At 39.3% G+C, this 16,793-nt stretch overlaps 1 protein-coding gene across 1 annotated transcript; it reads left to right on the top strand.

Moving 5' to 3' along the window:
• The first annotated feature begins 6,724 nt into the window (after positions 1 to 6,724).
• On the top strand, positions 6,725 to 16,434 carry ddx23 (DEAD (Asp-Glu-Ala-Asp) box polypeptide 23). The gene is made up of 17 exons (XM_034877356.1): positions 6,725 to 6,989; positions 8,013 to 8,164; positions 8,354 to 8,473; positions 8,969 to 9,062; positions 9,154 to 9,219; positions 9,313 to 9,451; positions 10,435 to 10,568; positions 11,118 to 11,230; positions 11,333 to 11,476; positions 11,694 to 11,919; positions 12,179 to 12,324; positions 12,454 to 12,631; positions 14,225 to 14,467; positions 14,585 to 14,736; positions 14,837 to 14,945; positions 15,282 to 15,456; positions 15,615 to 16,434. Exons 2-17 carry the CDS (start codon positions 8,013 to 8,015, stop codon positions 15,836 to 15,838), a joined length of 2,415 nt encoding a protein of 804 aa, XP_034733247.1. The 5' UTR covers positions 6,725 to 6,989; the 3' UTR covers positions 15,839 to 16,434.
• Positions 16,435 to 16,793: the final 359 nt, after the last annotated feature.

The raw sequence follows: 16,793 nt of genomic DNA, 5'->3' as shown, positions 1-16,793 counted from the left end.
CTAAAATGTCATTTAAAGTCTTCCCAGCTCATATCATTATTAAACTCATTCATCAATCTAAAGTGGTTAATGTAATGTTCTCACCCTTAGTAACAGTGTGATGTAGCATACTGAATTGTGTTGCCCCTTTAAAACGTTAGACTAGAAATGCCTTAGTTAAAAAAGTAATGTGTAGGAAATACCATTGCAAGATATACCTATAAAAATATAATGTTAAGGACAAAATATAAAACTATATCAAGTAAACTACCATGCTCTGTGTTTGACTTAGATCGACTTATTCTTCAGTGTACAGGGAGAGGGAATTCCCAAACATTATTTGGGCAAGTTGTTTAGTCGTTTGAAGTATATTGTGTTTTTTCGGAAATGTAATATAAGTCTTTCGAGTTTATAATTACTATAATGATGTTGTTGTCTTTGTTGTCATGTACCGTGTGTCAATTTCTTGCTACTGCAGCAAATGAATCGGCCCTTGGGGACAAATAAAGGTTTTGATTGATTGATTGATTGATTAAACAGTATTTTCATCAGTTAGCTATTTCAGGAAGCTAACGGTAAGTAACAGTTGCTACTTGTTAACAATTACACCTTTAGAACTTGAGAAATGCCTTAGCTAAAGATGCAATGTGTATTACCTAGAATCACAGGTTGTATCCCCCAAACATGTTTTTTAGGAGGGCAAATTATGTATAAAACTATATAGTACATATAACTGATGTCAACTCCCAATCTGTATATATGACTTTACTCGTATAAAGACATCGAGAATTGGTGATTTACAGTGAAAAAATCTATGGTTTACAGTGAGAGGGAAATCTGATGCTTACGTTATAGTCATTTAGGATAGTTTGTGTGTTGCAACCCATAATTTGACAACGTTAAACTCATACATATTAAATACTTAAGTCATGACGAGGCTAATTTGAACCATAGATTTGAATAAAGACTACTAACAAAGATATCAAAACATTCCTTTTCTCTCCACCGCTACTGCTTTTTTTGCCATTTTCTTTTCTTTACCTTTTTCTTGTAACCAGCCATCCCCCCTGACCTCCATTACTGTATTTGTTTAGTCTTTCCCTTGACTGATATAGGCTCTTATCAGGATCTCCATGGCTGTGTCCTGCTGTCATTCTGTCCACTAATGACACAGCATGGATGAAGTAGCTGAATGTTTGTCATTCCTGAACTATCACATACAGGATACGGCAGGGACGCATGACCTCCTTATCCATTACCCTTGTACAATAGAAGACAAGGAAATTGTGAGATTATACTCTGCATCACTAGTCTCAGATACATTTAGTCTCTTATCTACTTCAACATTGATTTTCTGCAGCTGGAAATGGACCAGCGGTTGGATCATCTTTTTGATAAACACGGCTGCCAGCCTGTCTGTCTGCGACTCAATTTCTTTTTCTACAGTTTCTGCCTGTCTTTCTAACACAGATACAGAGCATCGTCTATACAAATTGTGCCTATGTACATTAAATGTAAAAAAGATAGTTCAACTTTTCTTTTCTAAACATACAACTTCCATTGCTGTATTGTTATTCTACATAGGCATACTGCTGATTTTGTTGATCAAATGACCTCCATGTTCACTAGAATTTCTAAAAATCTGTTGGTGCTTTAAACTAGATTTGTACAGGCTAACAAAGACACATGTATGAAACTGACACATTTGATGTAAACTAATGAACAGGTCAGCAGCAAGTTATCTGTGCAGTCTTGACATTTGTCCCTTCCTTCCTAGATGGATAGGTGCCTGCAGCGGAGACAGTGAGACTGTTGAGGATCCGGATCAGGAACCAGAGGGAGGATGATTTAGGGAAGAGTGCTGCCATCTGTATCCCTCTCAGGGAGTAAGAGAAAATGGTTGCAGTGTAGCGTGGCTCATTACCACGTAAACGCATCATCTTTCAGACATGGCAGCCCAGACACACATAAAAAAAACACACATGATGCAAGCTCATGCACATTCGCACAATCAACCTATCAGACATCTCCAGTACCACAGCGGCAGAAATGGAAGCAAAGCTACGCTGCCTGGTTACTGATGAGCTATCTGCAGACTGACATATAGGTTACATTTTCTTACATGCCAGAGCACACCGAAGACACACACACGCACACACACACACCCCAGGCACTATAACAGCTTTGCCACAGCTGCTCTGACAGTGTCATAACTCCTGTCTCTGGATGGAAAATGGGGTTGTATGTCAAAGGCTCAGCTGGGTGAGGAGTGACATTCTCCAGTGTCCCATTAGGGCATCAGCCTCTCTGTGGGTCTATCCAGCAGACACGGCCTCTACGATGTCTTCCCACATATTGTTTTAAAAAAAAGATTTCTGATGTGTGCATAATCAATGTACTATAAAGCAATTGTTTGACATTTTGGGAAATACATGTTTTTGCGTTCGTGCAGAGTGTAAGATGAGAAGATTGATACTATTCTTTCCTTTGTATATGGTTTATTTAAGGCCATGGCCAGCAGCTGGTTAGCTTAGCAAAATATTGTAAATGAATGGCACAGCTAAAATTTCCAAAGGTAAACTACCAGGACCTCTAAAGCTCACATACTAACACATTGTACATTGTATTTTAATCCCATTTGAAAAGCAAAGTGTAAAAGACAAGACAGTTGTGGTACAGGGGATCATGTGCTGGACTATTTCTTTAACTATAGTGTGTTTATTAGTGAGTTTACAGATAGGATTTGTTTTCCTTTGGACAGAGCAAGCTAACTGCTTGCCTCTGGTCTCAAGTCTTTAGCCAAGCTAACTCTGCTAAACAGATATAAGATTGAGCTGCTCATCTAACTCAAGGTAAGAAAACAAATCAGCATATTCCAAAAAATGTACTACTGTACTATTTCTTTTAACATCCTGTTTAGCTTTTCAAATACAAGCTGTCATTGTGTATTCATATTACATTTACCAGTTTTTTTCTTGTCTTGTCTCTCAAGGCCAGACTATGGCAGCCAGAACCGGCACTAAAATAACAAAAATCAAAGCTGAATTTCTCTGATTGTACCAGATTTATTGAGGTAAAGTTTCTTTCAATCAATATGTGCCTCTCTGTCTGATTGCTCAGTCCAAAGCTGTTGTAATGTGACAGGTTCTGGCAGCAGGGCAGCTCTCAGCCTGTGTATGTCTGTGCTTTGGGCAACTCAATGAGGCACACAGACCTCACCAGACAGCAGACACCACAGCATTTCTATCGCCCTGAACCCTGAGGACTGACTCATTAATATTAACCATGTTAAGCTGTATTAACATTTGCATACAGTGCATAGTGCCATGAAAACTAAATCAAATATTCAATATATGCAACGCTTCATCTGTGATTAAAAACTAAATTCTGTAATGCTGTAAAAGCTGTAATTCAACCAAGTTCCTGTCTCGTTTCTAGGTTGGTACTACAATTTCGCTTGTTCATGTGTTTTCTGTGGGTACTGTATTTGCAGCTAAGGGCACCCATGCGTGAAGATGTACATGTGAATTGGTGTATGAATATGTGTCAGTGTGTGCTGTGTATACTAAGCAGTTTACCTCATCTGCTCTGAATATTTTCTCATTCCCCAAGTGCAGCGAGGTGAGCCAGGTTCAACACACACACCGGCGCTCAGCTCAGGTCTGCTGGAATGATAAGAGCCCTAGTGTCCCTGCAACAGATAAATAGGCTCCCATGGTATAACTACACAGCCCCCCCCCCCCCCCCCCCCCCCCCCCCCCCCCCCTCCCCCCTTCCTATTGTGACACCCCCAGAAACCCCTATCTACCCACACTGCTCATCTTTACCAGATCTAACCCCTCTCTTCATACCCACGTGCGCCGTGTGGCACACCCTGAGGGCATGTCAAGAGTCAGTGCTCTTTTAGCGGTTTAATTAGACAACCACGCCTGGCATCGGGTAACATGGGGGGAAGGGAGCAAAGGCTGGGGTACATGAGGGGCTTGGGATGGGGGTAGACTGTAGTCAGGAGTTGGAGGGAGATACTTACAGTCAGACATGCGATGTGCACATCTGGTTAACAGCTAATCACACTCATATCTTTGCCATCCAATCATGAGACCCAAGCAAGTCTGTCTGGTTGCAACACTGCAAATATCCAAATTATAAACACAACGCAGTCCAGCTTCCTGACCTGAAGAATCATTAACTGGTCATGAAACAAACAATACGTGTGGAGCCATGGTAAAGAAGTCCATTCAAAAAAGGGGCACAATTTGATTCTTTTTGCCTGTTTACAGAAATTATCTGTGATTTCTCCCCTTAAAAGACATTTTTCTTTGCTTTTAATCCTAAATGTTCTCCACACACACATTTATGACGCATCAATTTGAACATAAACAACACAGTGGTCATAAATCTTCAATTAATTGTGTCTGCATGGATTGTCTCTCCTCATCTTCCTGCTTTATGTCACTGTACCATATACACTGTCAAAAAAAAGTACAAAACAGTACCTTTAAGGAACAAAAGCTTGTCCATGGGGTGGTACCCTCAAAGGTACATTGTTGTACCTTGACTAAGAGGATCAAATTTGTACCTTACCTGTTTGTACCTTCTAAGGGACAATATTATAGCTTTGAAGATCAATAATGTACCTTAAACCAAGGTACAACAAAGTACCTGTAAAAAAGGTACAATTTTGTCCCATCAAGGTGTCGCCCAAGTGACAAAGCCATTTTGTAAAGGTGCATAATTGTATCTTCAAGATACATTTTTGTACTTTTAGGGGTTTATTTTGCTAAGTTTGTACCTTAGGGAACAAAAATGGACCTGTGTTCTACCAATTTTTTGACAGTGTAAACCATATACATATTTACATGACATGCAGTACATGCACACAGTACATCACCTGAGTGAAGAGTCAAAGAGCAGCATTATCAGCACAACGTAATTGAATTCACTTAACATCTGTTCAAGGAGGAGCTTTCAATTCCAACACAATGCTGAATATAAGTTTGATGCATCATATTGAATTTTGATATTTTCTTAGTAAAATCTGAATCTGTAGTGTAGTTGTACAGTGTTTTCCTCAGAAGTAGAACTAAGAAAGTATTTGTAGAAAGAAGACATTTTCACAGTGTCACTGTAGGAAAAGTCGCAGATGTGAATAATAAAAAGAGGTAATGGCTGAATTCCATTTAGCTGCTTCTGTTTCAAGGTCCTGGGATTGTGCATGCTGGCTCACTGTCACGCTGTCAGGGCTTACTGGAACACTTGAATAGAGCAAAGGCATTGTTAATGTTATTAGTAGCTCCTGTGCTTTATCTACAATGACATTTTATCAGTTTACAGTTTACCCAATGAAATGAAGAAAAAGATTAACATTGGAGTCACTGAATTAACCCTTCATGGCTGAGCTTTTGCCTTGCAACATTAATAAAAGCACAGGTGTAACGAATAACATAATCCTGGCTGCATGACATTTACATGTTCAGGTTTCAGGGCCATGGTATTAACTGAGCCATTGTTAATGTCATTAGTTACACCAGTGCTGAGAGTAACCCTGAAACCTTGAAAAATGTAGTAGCCCATTGCACAGTATGCAGTAGTTACAACATGAGGTATATTCCTGTTCGCTTTGTGTGGTGTCTGTGAAACACTTTGTGTTACATTTTATGTGAGTGCTATACAAATAGTCTGATTGATTTATTGATTGACTGGTAGATTGATTGATTGATTGACAACATTCATTTATTGTGCAGCTTTCATCCTCAGACTTTTAACCAAAAAATGCTATAAGGGAAAACAAAGAAATGCTAATGACCACAGTGCAGTATAAAAAAATACATTACTTGACTTTTACTGTCTTACCAGTCCATTGTTGTCTTCCCCTCTATCTTTCTCCTTTGTGTTTTTCTTCTTCTTCTTTTTTGTACCATCAACTTTGATCTGTTTTTACTGAAACAGTTTCACCTTCAGAAGGGCTCCATGAATCTCTCTTGATCTCCCCATGGATGAAAAGGCCAGTCTTGAATATGAATCAGCATCGGGCCAATCCAGACTATAGTCAGGCATAGCATCATCTAAAATATCTTTTATCTGTCTTCAGGAACATGTACACACCTACACACACATACACACCAAAGGACGGTTTAAATTAGTGAAAAACCGGTCTGATCTCTGCAAGAACAGCTTTTCTTGAATGCTAATCTGCTGCAGAGGATAGTGTTTTTAAATTGTACTGAATAGACAGAACTAATTCATCATAGCTACAGTGTAGTCGATGGTCATCAGCGGACTGATGGTCATTTTAATTCTTTTCTTATGATCGTATTTCACAATTTTTGTTGTTTTAAAGTTTCAGTCTTTCTGTAGAGCTTCAACATAAGTGCTATTAATTATTCTCTGGTTATTGTTGTTATATGACAGACAGACAGATAGACAGATAGATAGATGGATAGACAGATAGATAGATAGATAGATAGATAGATAGATAGATAGATAGATAGATAGATAGATAGATAGATAGATAGATAGATTGATGGATAGATAGATAGAGAGATAGATAGAAAGAAACCTTTAACTGTTAGCCGTTAAAAGACTAATATACGCAGTGTAAATTAACGGTTGTTCTGTTTCATTTGTAAAAATCTTTACCTATTATGTACTATCAAATTCTTCTAGATTTAATGTAACAAAAATCAGTGTTGTGCTAACTTGTAACACGGTTGCCCCCTTGTGCCTAAAATGGCATACAGACAAGGTTTTCTTTTCTGATCAGGCGCTTTAGGTTTTCATGGGTCCTGACAACATTAACTTTGCTGGGAAATGTCGTTTTTTTCATACACCCATGGAAAATGTAGTATAAACAGTCGTTTGCTGCACTCGGCTGCACTCTGTACGGAACTCTCAGTACTACGACTCCCACAAACCCTTGCTGGCGCTCGCTCGTGTCGAGCGATATGGCGTCTTCTTGAAGCGTACACAAATCGCAACTTAGCTAAAGGTTTTGTGGACAAATTTTTAAGGTAAGTTGTAAATTCTGTGCACTTCAAATTTCACCTGTTATGTTGATAAAGGGTAAACGTTTGACTAAAGTCAGGTTTCACTGTTTCAGTTTGGGAAGTATATTGAAGATAGTTTGCCTTTTTTTCTAACGTTAAGTTGTTAGCTGGCTAACATCACAAGCTAGCTAGCTTGTTCGCACTAACTGCATTCGTTTTGTAGAGTAAACGTAACGTTAACGTTACTTAATTTTGTCTCATTGTTTACGTCCGTTGTAGTACGTTAGCTGTTCTTAATATTGATGGTAACCTTTGATGATGCTAAAATAAGCCTGAATCTTTTAGTGGAGGACTTATATTACCGTCAGATACTCGCAGGATAATTACATTTACAGTAATGTAAAGTAAAAGTGGACAAACTAAAAACCTAGCTAATGGATAAGAGCTGACATGCATGTGTCTTACACCGTGGATTAATTCAATATTTCTCATTCATTTTGTATTTGAAAGACTTTGCTGTCTATTGTCTACAAACAGCATCAGACAAAATTCAAATTTGCATTTTAATTTCATTTTAATTGTCCCCAAGGTGAAATTTGTTTTGCAGGGAAGTAACAGAAAAAACAAATTCATATTTTGTATTATAAAATTATGTAAAACATGCTAAAACTCATTCTGCAGTTCATGTCAAAGAATGATGTTCTTGACACATGGTTAGTGACCAGGCCTGTAACGTTTTGTGTTGCATATTTAGATTTTTTTTGATTGTCTCTTAATTATCCACCTGGTTACTTTGAGGTGGTTACGTTGTAGTGTCCCATCTGTAAAGGGTTTGCTCAAAGAAGCTATATTACCTTGTGAGGAAAAAAATGTTAAAGCAAATTTACATGTAATGTCTACCTTACAATGTCATAACTGTGTAACTGTATGCTGTTCCTTAATTCATGTTCTTTCAAAAGTAGTAGTACAAATCCTTATCGAAAACTTACCCAAGTGAATGTCGAATAACTGATTTCAACTGTAACAACATGCTCTTTCTGCTTAAAGATGGCCGCCGACTCCACAGACAAGAAGGATGCTGAATCCTCAGGAACCAAAGAGAGAGAGAGGAAACGCAGCCGGTCACGAGAACGTAAACTCTCGCCTACACGCAAGCGCAACCGTTCTCGGGAACGAAATCGCTCTAAGTCTGCAGAGAGGTAACTAAAATGCATGATCTTTAACAATAGATTAGTGCAACTAGTAGAAGTACTAATTAGTTCAAATTGTTGTAATTTATGCATAATTACGCACATATTATTTGTCTTATTTTTGTTGTTGCATAACTAAGCTTCAGTTTGTCTGTTGTTGCAATTAAATATTGTATATCATTTCTATTATAATGACAGAGACCGTCGCATGAAAGACAAGGATAGAGACAAGGAGCGTGACAGAGATAAGGACAGAGAGAGGGGCCGTAAGGACAGAGAAGCACATCGACGTGATAAAGATCGCAGTAAGAGATCCAGGTATGTAAAGGCTGAAAAACACCGCTTTTTAAGATTGAGAAGGATCACATGTGAATGTTGATTCACAGTCTTTGGACAAAAGCAAAAAGATGTAACTCTAAAGATTCTCAAATAACTGTAAATTCATTCACATTTATGTTGCTTTCATGTTATATCAGAGTTGTTGTAATTGCCTTATTTAACTTGTAAACAAGAGTCACGCCAATGACCAAATTGTAATTATAACTGGTAAACCGACAGTTGTCATATATTTGACTCGGACCTTGGTAATGCAGAAGTGCTAAACGTAGTAATTGGATGCCTAACGTCAGACAAAACTTTTGTATTTCGGTGAGTGTCAGTTAATATAAGTTTCTTTTGGGTCATTGGATGTGTATGAGTAGGTTAGGTTATAATGAACATTGTCTTTGTTGAAATTTGTAAAATAAGCAATAAAAGAAGGATTGTTACTTTGTGAGAGGTTGGTTACATCTGTTAATTAACTATCCATTGTAGAAGTCTCTCACCCAAGTCGAAGGATGCCAAATCAAAGAGAGAGAGGGATATAAAAACAGAAGAGGAAGAAGATGAAAAAAAGAAAAAAGACAAGGTACAAATCTGGTTTGGCTGAATCTTTCATAGTGTTACATCGTTTCTTAGGTTGTTAATTTGCATGTTTGACCTGTGTTGCTTCTGTCCAGGTCCAACCTTTATCTTTGGAAGAGCTTCTTGCCAAGAAGAAGGCAGAAGAGGAAGCAGAGGCAAAGGTGAGAAGTTTCCTGAGGTTCACATATCTCCTGTTCTTTTTAACCAAAGAGGAATTTATCCCTACTTCTTTTTTTTTCCTTTTTTTTTTTTAGCCCAAGTTTCTCTCCAAGGCAGAGCGAGAAATGGAGGCTCTTAAACGGAGGGAGCAACAAACGGAGGAAAGGAGGAGATTATTGGAAGATGAGAGGAAGAAGAGAAGAATGTTCCAGGACATGGGGAGAAAAATGATGGGTGTGTATCAGCCTCTGGTTTATTTAGTACTGCATGCTGTTTAGGGTTCAACCGATATAGTTTTCTTTAGTGCCAATACAGATTTTCTTTTTTTATCAGCCTTACCGATGACCAATACTAGCAGCCGATTTTCTTGAGCAATACTGTTTTCGCTCTCTCAGTATACACTTTACACTTCTGCAATCATCTTACATTCATATCATCCACATTTTGTGTGCAATGTGCATCATATAGATGGGCGCACTGCATAACTGTAAGGGTAAAAGGCTTTCATCAACATCTACTACTCAGCCTTGATGATGCCTTGTTTGCTGTCATATAAGACAGATATAATCAGGTCATCACAAAATGTCCTTTGTCAACACAAATAAATAATTTAAGAAAACAATAAACCTGAAAAAGTAGCCGGTGAAATAAAGAGCTTGATTTGTAATTTAAGACTGCCAAGGTTTAAATTATTCTAAATAAAATAAATTGAGCATGTCTAAGATAATATGCCGCTGCCTAATATGCAAAGACAACACACAAGTAGGTCTAAAATGTAAATGAAGCTACCAGATTTATACCAGAATAACAGGAATCAGATGCATATTAAGCAACAAATTGAGATTCTGCATCAACATTAAAAGGTGTAAATATTCAACCACATATAAAACATGTCTCTCAAAGTTTTATAAGCTCTCCTTCAGGTGGGGCAGCACTCTCATATGTTGCTGTGATGCGTGTGTCCCACTGAGCGAGACAAACGCATACACACAAACCTCTGTTTGGTTGCTGACACTGACTGAAAAACTCAACCGCCGTTGAACTGGGTTGATAAAGATAACGTCAGCCAACGGCTCTAAACACAAGTATGGCATACACGGTGACGGTACATGATAAACGTTGAAATTAGTATTTGACTATATTTAAAACATCTCTCTTATCATTAAAGCTCTTCTTGAGGGGGGTGCTAATGATCGTAACTGAGACTGTGTTTACAGAGGACCCCCAGGAAAGAGAGAGACGCGAGCGAAGAGAGCGAATGGAGAGAGAAAACAACGGGAATGAAGACGATGATGGAAGACAAAAGCTCAGAGAGGAGAAAGATAAAAGCAAAGAACTCCACGCCATCAAGGTTAGTCTCATGAGAAATTGCGTAGAGCAGATGAAATTATGGCTGTGACCGGCAATTTAAATGTTGCATGAAGTGCAAAGCTCTTTACAGCCAAATCACTGGTCCTTTTGTAATTTAAATCCTTTCCAGAGAAATGTCTTTGTTAGTACTTCAACGGCAAAATACACATCAAGTCACTGCTGTTCTCAGTAGCGTTATACACTACCGTAAATTAGTGTTATGGCTCTTTTCATCCTCAAGTAGAACCGTATTACTATGTAACAGACAACTTTTCCTGAAAAGCCATCACTTATACAGATTAAGCCAACCATGTAATGTATTCTTTGTCCATCTGTAAATCCCAATGAGGCAGATAAATGATATTGGGCGATTTAAAAAAAAAAAAAGAAAAAAAAAGTGACTCAACTGCTATTTGTATTAGCCTGTAACTTTTGGTATTCGAGCATCGCAAACTTAAAAATGTTACCCTTCTAAAACATGATCCAACTGTGCATTAAAATTCAGCTTTGATTTATGTAATTAACTCAATTAAATATCTGATCTTGACAGGAGCGTTACCTGGGCGGGTCCAAGAAACGCCGGAGAACTCGTCACCTGAACGACAGGAAATTTGTCTTTGAGTGGGACGCTTCTGAAGACACCTCAGTCGATTACAACCCAATGTGAGTAAACATGAACACGTTGTATCACTCTCAAATTGAAGCAGGTCTTTTGTTTTGTCAGAATGTGTATCAATCTGAACGTGTTCCCAATCTGTCTCCCAGTTACAAAGAAAAGCACCACGTGCAGCTGTATGGACGAGGCTTCATCGCTGGCATCGACTTGAAGCAGCAGAAACGAGATCAGTCACATTTCTATGGTGACTTAATGGAGAGAAGGCGCACGCTGGAAGAGAAGGAGCAGGAAGAGTGAGTAAAATCACTCTATAGAGATAATAAGGTCTGTTAGTGGTTTTAAAGAGGATACTGGTGGTTTTTTTCTAAACACAACTTAAAAAACTGACTATAAAATCAGTCTAAAAATGTGTGTATGCAATGAAAAATGTTTGTCAATCACATAAAAGAGACATAATTTGTACTGACTCAACAACTTAATGACAGCATCTTTCTTATCTTCTCTTCTCAGGACAAGATTGAAGAAGATGCGTAAGAAAGAAGCGAAGCAGCGCTGGGACGACAGACATTGGTCTCAGAAGAAGCTGGACGAGATGACGGACAGAGACTGGCGAATCTTTAGAGAGGACTACAGCATCACCACCAAGGGTGGAAAGATCCCGAACCCCATCAGGAACTGGAAGGAGTATTCAATGCCCGATCACATCCTGGAGGTCATCGAAAAGTGTGGTTACAAGGTAAGCGAGACTCCATGTTGAAGTTTTTATTAGAAGAATATATATTTTTGTAACTTTCACAAGCCAATAAAGCTGTTATTTTAGTTTCCGTTGTGCACAGAGTCAGGCACAAAAAAAAGCTCATGGTTTTAATAGTTAGTTAATTTAATTTTTTTTAACCTTTTTTCTATTTTTTTCTAAATGACCTACAAACTAATATATCCTCATTGGTTTATTTAAATTTAATCACTGTTAATGACTTTTCTCTCTTAAATTCCAGGATCCGACACCTATTCAGAGGCAAGCCATTCCTATTGGTTTACAGAACCGTGACATCATTGGTGTGGCCGAAACGGGTAGCGGTAAAACAGCTGCTTTCCTGATTCCACTGCTTGTCTGGATCACCACGCTGCCAAAGATTGACAGGTAACATCCCATGCTCAAGTAATATCAATCAAACCAACTAACAATGTCCCACTGTATTTTTCCGTTGGCGTTCGTTTTACTGACGTAACTGTCTACGACGTTGCTCTGCTTTTGTGGCTGAACATGCAGAATTGAAGACTCAGACCAGGGTCCTTATGCTGTGATCCTGGCTCCAACTCGTGAGTTGGCGCAGCAGATTGAAGAAGAGACCATAAAGTTTGGTAAACCGCTTGGCATCCGCACAGTGGCTGTGATTGGAGGAATCTCCAGAGAAGACCAGGGCTTCCGTCTCAGAATGGGCTGTGAGGTAAAAAATGTAGCATTTACACTTGTGTGGAATCCAAGATAATCCAAGTGTCTAAAATTAAAGGTCCCATGACATGCTGCTTTTTGGATGCTATTATATAGACCTCAGTGGTCCCCTAATACCATATCTGAAGTCTCTTTCCCGAAATTCAGCCTTGGTGCAGAATTAGTTATTAAATGTAAATGTGCTGTATTTATATAGCGCTTTCCTAGTCTTAACGACTACTCAAAGCGCTTTAACATTATACAGGAAACAGTCACCATTCACACACATTCATACACTGTGGCCGAGGCTGCCGTACAAGTTGCCACCTGCTCATCAGATATACACTCACACACATACACACTCAGATGCGCAGCTTTGGGGGGCAGCTGGGGGTTCAGTGTCTTGCCCAAGGACACTTGGACATGGGACTGCGGGGCCAGGGATTGAACCACCGACCTTCCGATTGGCAGGCAACCGCTCTACCACTGAGCTCATTGTGGGACCCCAATAAGCTTTACTTAGCATGTGCCATTTCTGAGTCTGTAGCTTTAAATGCCATTTGAGGAGGAGAGGGGTGGGGCAAGGTGGAGGGTGGGGATGTGGCCTTGACCAACTACCATGCTTCACTTGTTTTCAAGCCATGATATGTCTCTCTTTCTTATGGGTGGGCCAAATTCTCTGGGCGGGCAAAGGAGAGAAAGGGGAGGTAACCTTGTCATTTATTTATTATAAGACCGGGACAGAGCACAATAAAACAATCTTGTGCAACAAGAAAATACGCGTTGTGCCAGGTTCTATTTTCCACCTGTAGTCCCTGGGCATGTTGATGGAAAAGTTCATAGGAAATTAGTATAGAGAAAGAAAATTGTTATATAAAAAAGGCAAAGAGACAATGTATAAAACAGATAATAGAAACATTGAAGCAGTTTCAACAGGACAGGGCAGGCCCCTTGCCCCTTACCCAGGTCTCAGTTTACACCTATCACCATATCTAGCCACTGGGGGGGGGGCATAGGCAGGCGGGGGGAACTCATATTAATGTAAAAAAACCTCAAAGTGAAATTTTCAGGCCATGGGACCTTTAACATCCAACAAGCACAAAAGTATGTTCTGTAGCACTGTGTATTATCAGTTTTAAAAAAAAATTCTTCATTATGTTTTCTAACTCAAAGGCTTTTAAATATCAATACACACAGTTTGTTCCAGCGCAACATTTACTCGTTGAGGATTTAAAAAATGTCTCTGTCTGTCACATATAACTGTCCATAAATCTGCATAGAAATCATAGAAAAAAGATGCTTCAGATCTGGCCTGGTAATCATCTCGTTTGGAAGTTTTCTTCAGTTTGATTGTTTATCGGATTATTCAAAACACCTTTTTAATGGTACACATTTGGCAAAAAGTAAACAAACAGACTTACAATGAAGGAGAATATGTGGTACAATGTATTTGGTTGGTGTGATTTTAGCAGCTGTGTAATTGGCTTACCAGATCTTAACAAAAACTATTTCAGACAATGTAAACACACTGTTTTCTGACGTCATAAGGTAACAATGCTTGGCACGCATAACACACACATTCACCAACTGTGTTTTCCTTCACTAACAGATTGTGATCGCCACCCCCGGCCGTCTGATCGATGTGTTGGAGAACCGGTACCTGGTTCTGGGCCGCTGCACCTATGTGGTCCTCGATGAGGCAGATCGTATGATTGACATGGGCTTCGAGCCCGACGTCCAGAAGATTCTGGAGTACATCCCAGTGACCAATCAGAAACCAGACACCGACGAAGCAGAAGACCCTGAGAAAATGATGCTGAACTTTGAATCTGGAAAACATAAATACAGACAAGTATGTTTATCGGTCAAACATAAATTCTATAAAGACTGTTGTGTGTGGGCCAGCTGCCTTCACTGTTAGTTGTGTTTTCAAGCTTTATTTTTGTTTATTTTTTTTGCACCTTTTCAGACGGTTATGTTCACGGCCACTATGCCTGCAGCTGTAGAGAGATTGGCCAGGAGCTATTTGAGACGTCCTGCTGTGGTGTACATTGGGTCTGCTGGCAAACCTCACGAGAGGGTTGAACAGAAGGTGTTGCTAATGTCAGAGGGAGAGAAGAGGTGAGACGGACACAAACGCATTAACTAAAAATCAAATATCCAGTCTATGTCAAAATGTCTTACTGAGTGGTTTTGGATTGTGTGTGTGTGTGTGGTGCAGGAAGAAGCTGCTGGAGGTGTTGTCGCATGGCTTTGAGCCTCCCATCATCATCTTCGTCAACCAGAAGAAGGGTTGTGACGTGCTGGCTAAGTCTCTGGAGAAGATGGGGGTAAGTCACGTGAAAACTTTACGTTACGTTTTTCTTCATAACATTGAATGTCCGTGTCCACTAAATGAGCAACAATCAAAAACGTTAGAAGATGACTATTGGTACAAACATGATCCGATTTTCTAATGTTTTTGTTTGTCTGATTCTTGGATTTATGACCATATACCTGGAAAACTAGTGGCATTCCCATGAGCCTCAGCTGTACTTTGTGTCATTAATGTAGCTAAACAACATTGTGTTAGCATTCATTTCCTTTGAGCATGTTAAAGTCAGTCCTGTTTCATCAACAATTAGCAGTAAGCTCTCAATAACCTCTGTTGTCTTTTCTTCACTCAGTACAATGCTTGCACACTGCACGGTGGCAAAGGCCAGGAGCAGAGAGAGTTTGCGCTCTCCAACCTCAAGGCAGGAGCCAAAGATATCCTGGTGGCCACCGACGTTGCTGGTCGAGGTATCGATATCCATGACGTCTCCATGGTCCTTAACTATGACATGGCTAAGAACATTGAAGGTAAGAAGCCTCATTCTCCCTATTGGTCTTTTCCATTATGTATGTATTTTTGTTGTAATTTGATATATATACAGTATATTTGGTGAAAAGTAAAAATTCTTAACACAAATACATGAAAGTAATTGCTAAGCCATGTTGGTGTTTTCCTCCTCCTCCAGATTACATCCATCGTATAGGTCGTACGGGTCGTGCCGGTAAGAGTGGTATGGCCTTGACTTTCCTTACCAAAGAGGACTCGGCAGTTTTCTACGACCTGAAGCAGGCCATCCTGGAAAGCCCGGTCTCCACCTGCCCTCCAGAGCTGACCAACCACCCGGAGGCTCAGCACAAACCTGGAACCATCCTGACCAAGAAGAGACGCGAGGAGACCATCTTTGCCTGAATATCCCAGATGTTTCCATAAGAATTGGACTTTATACGCTGAACACACACTCATCAGTGTCTTGTCATGTTGTATCCGCACAGAATTTCTCTGTTTTACATCCAGGATTTGGTCTCAAGGTATTTTTATTCTTACCTTATTTTTCTCTTTTGCTGTTGGTCTGTTTTTGTCTTTTCAGCCAGGCAGTAGTCTCTCACTAGTGCAAAAATCATCACCACACAGTTTTTTCGGATTTTAAACTCGAAACATGGGCGGTTTGTCATCAATGTGCGTGAATTTGAATATTTCTACTCATTCAAAGATGTGTAAATGTAGAGTCAGTTGTAGTGGTTTTGTTTTTCCTTCTAAAACCAAGATGTGATAATGTAATTGATCTTGCTCTTCAGCTATCTAATGTAAGAAATACCAACCAGGATGCGAGTGTAGATGAGTAGTAAGTGCTATCCTTTATTACTTCTCTGTGAACCATAATTTGAGTTTCCTGACTGTTTAAGAGACCAATGACCGAAGTCCCACCCAGTTTCTTCAGATGCATTCTGCATGTCATTTTAAATGGAAACATTTGTAAGTTGTGAATACAGCAAATTTGACTGACATCCGGCTCATAACTGTCTAAAAACATATCTTGGGAAGAGGTTTTTTTTCCCCAATACTTTGATAGTGCTAACTAAAAGCACTGAAACAAAGGGGTACAGAAGTCATTTAAAAAATTTTTTTTTATATATAACTTTGTTTACATGACTTGTTCATTAAACAATTTAAACTTGTCAAGTAAAATCAGCAGGTTTATACCTGAGCCTGCCACTCTTTAATGTATTCATTAAGGTATATGTCCTGCTTTGCATATGGGCCAACAGGTGGTAGTTGCAGTTAAAGACCAAAGCCCAAAATTAACAAACCACAAACATGTCGGAACTCCTCCAAAAGGCAATAAATCAGAAACACAAATGGATAC

Source organism: Etheostoma cragini, chromosome 7 (genome assembly GCF_013103735.1).
Source record: "Etheostoma cragini isolate CJK2018 chromosome 7, CSU_Ecrag_1.0, whole genome shotgun sequence".
NCBI classification, from domain to species: domain Eukaryota; kingdom Metazoa; phylum Chordata; class Actinopteri; order Perciformes; family Percidae; genus Etheostoma; species Etheostoma cragini.
Note: the sequence above shows the minus strand (reverse complement) of the source record. Positions and strands in the feature narration are given on the sequence as shown.

Bases quoted from the DNA above. Each gene is read 5' to 3' on its own strand.
- ddx23 (XM_034877356.1), top strand. From the start codon at position 8,013: ATGGCCGCCGACTCCACAGACAAGAAGGATGCTGAATCCTCAGGAACC. The intron at 14,946-15,281 runs GTAAGTCACGTG...TTCTTCACTCAG, and splicing joins AGTCTCTGGAGAAGATGGGG to TACAATGCTTGCACACTGCA. The intron at 15,457-15,614 runs GTAAGAAGCCTC...CTCCTCCTCCAG, and splicing joins CATGGCTAAGAACATTGAAG to ATTACATCCATCGTATAGGT.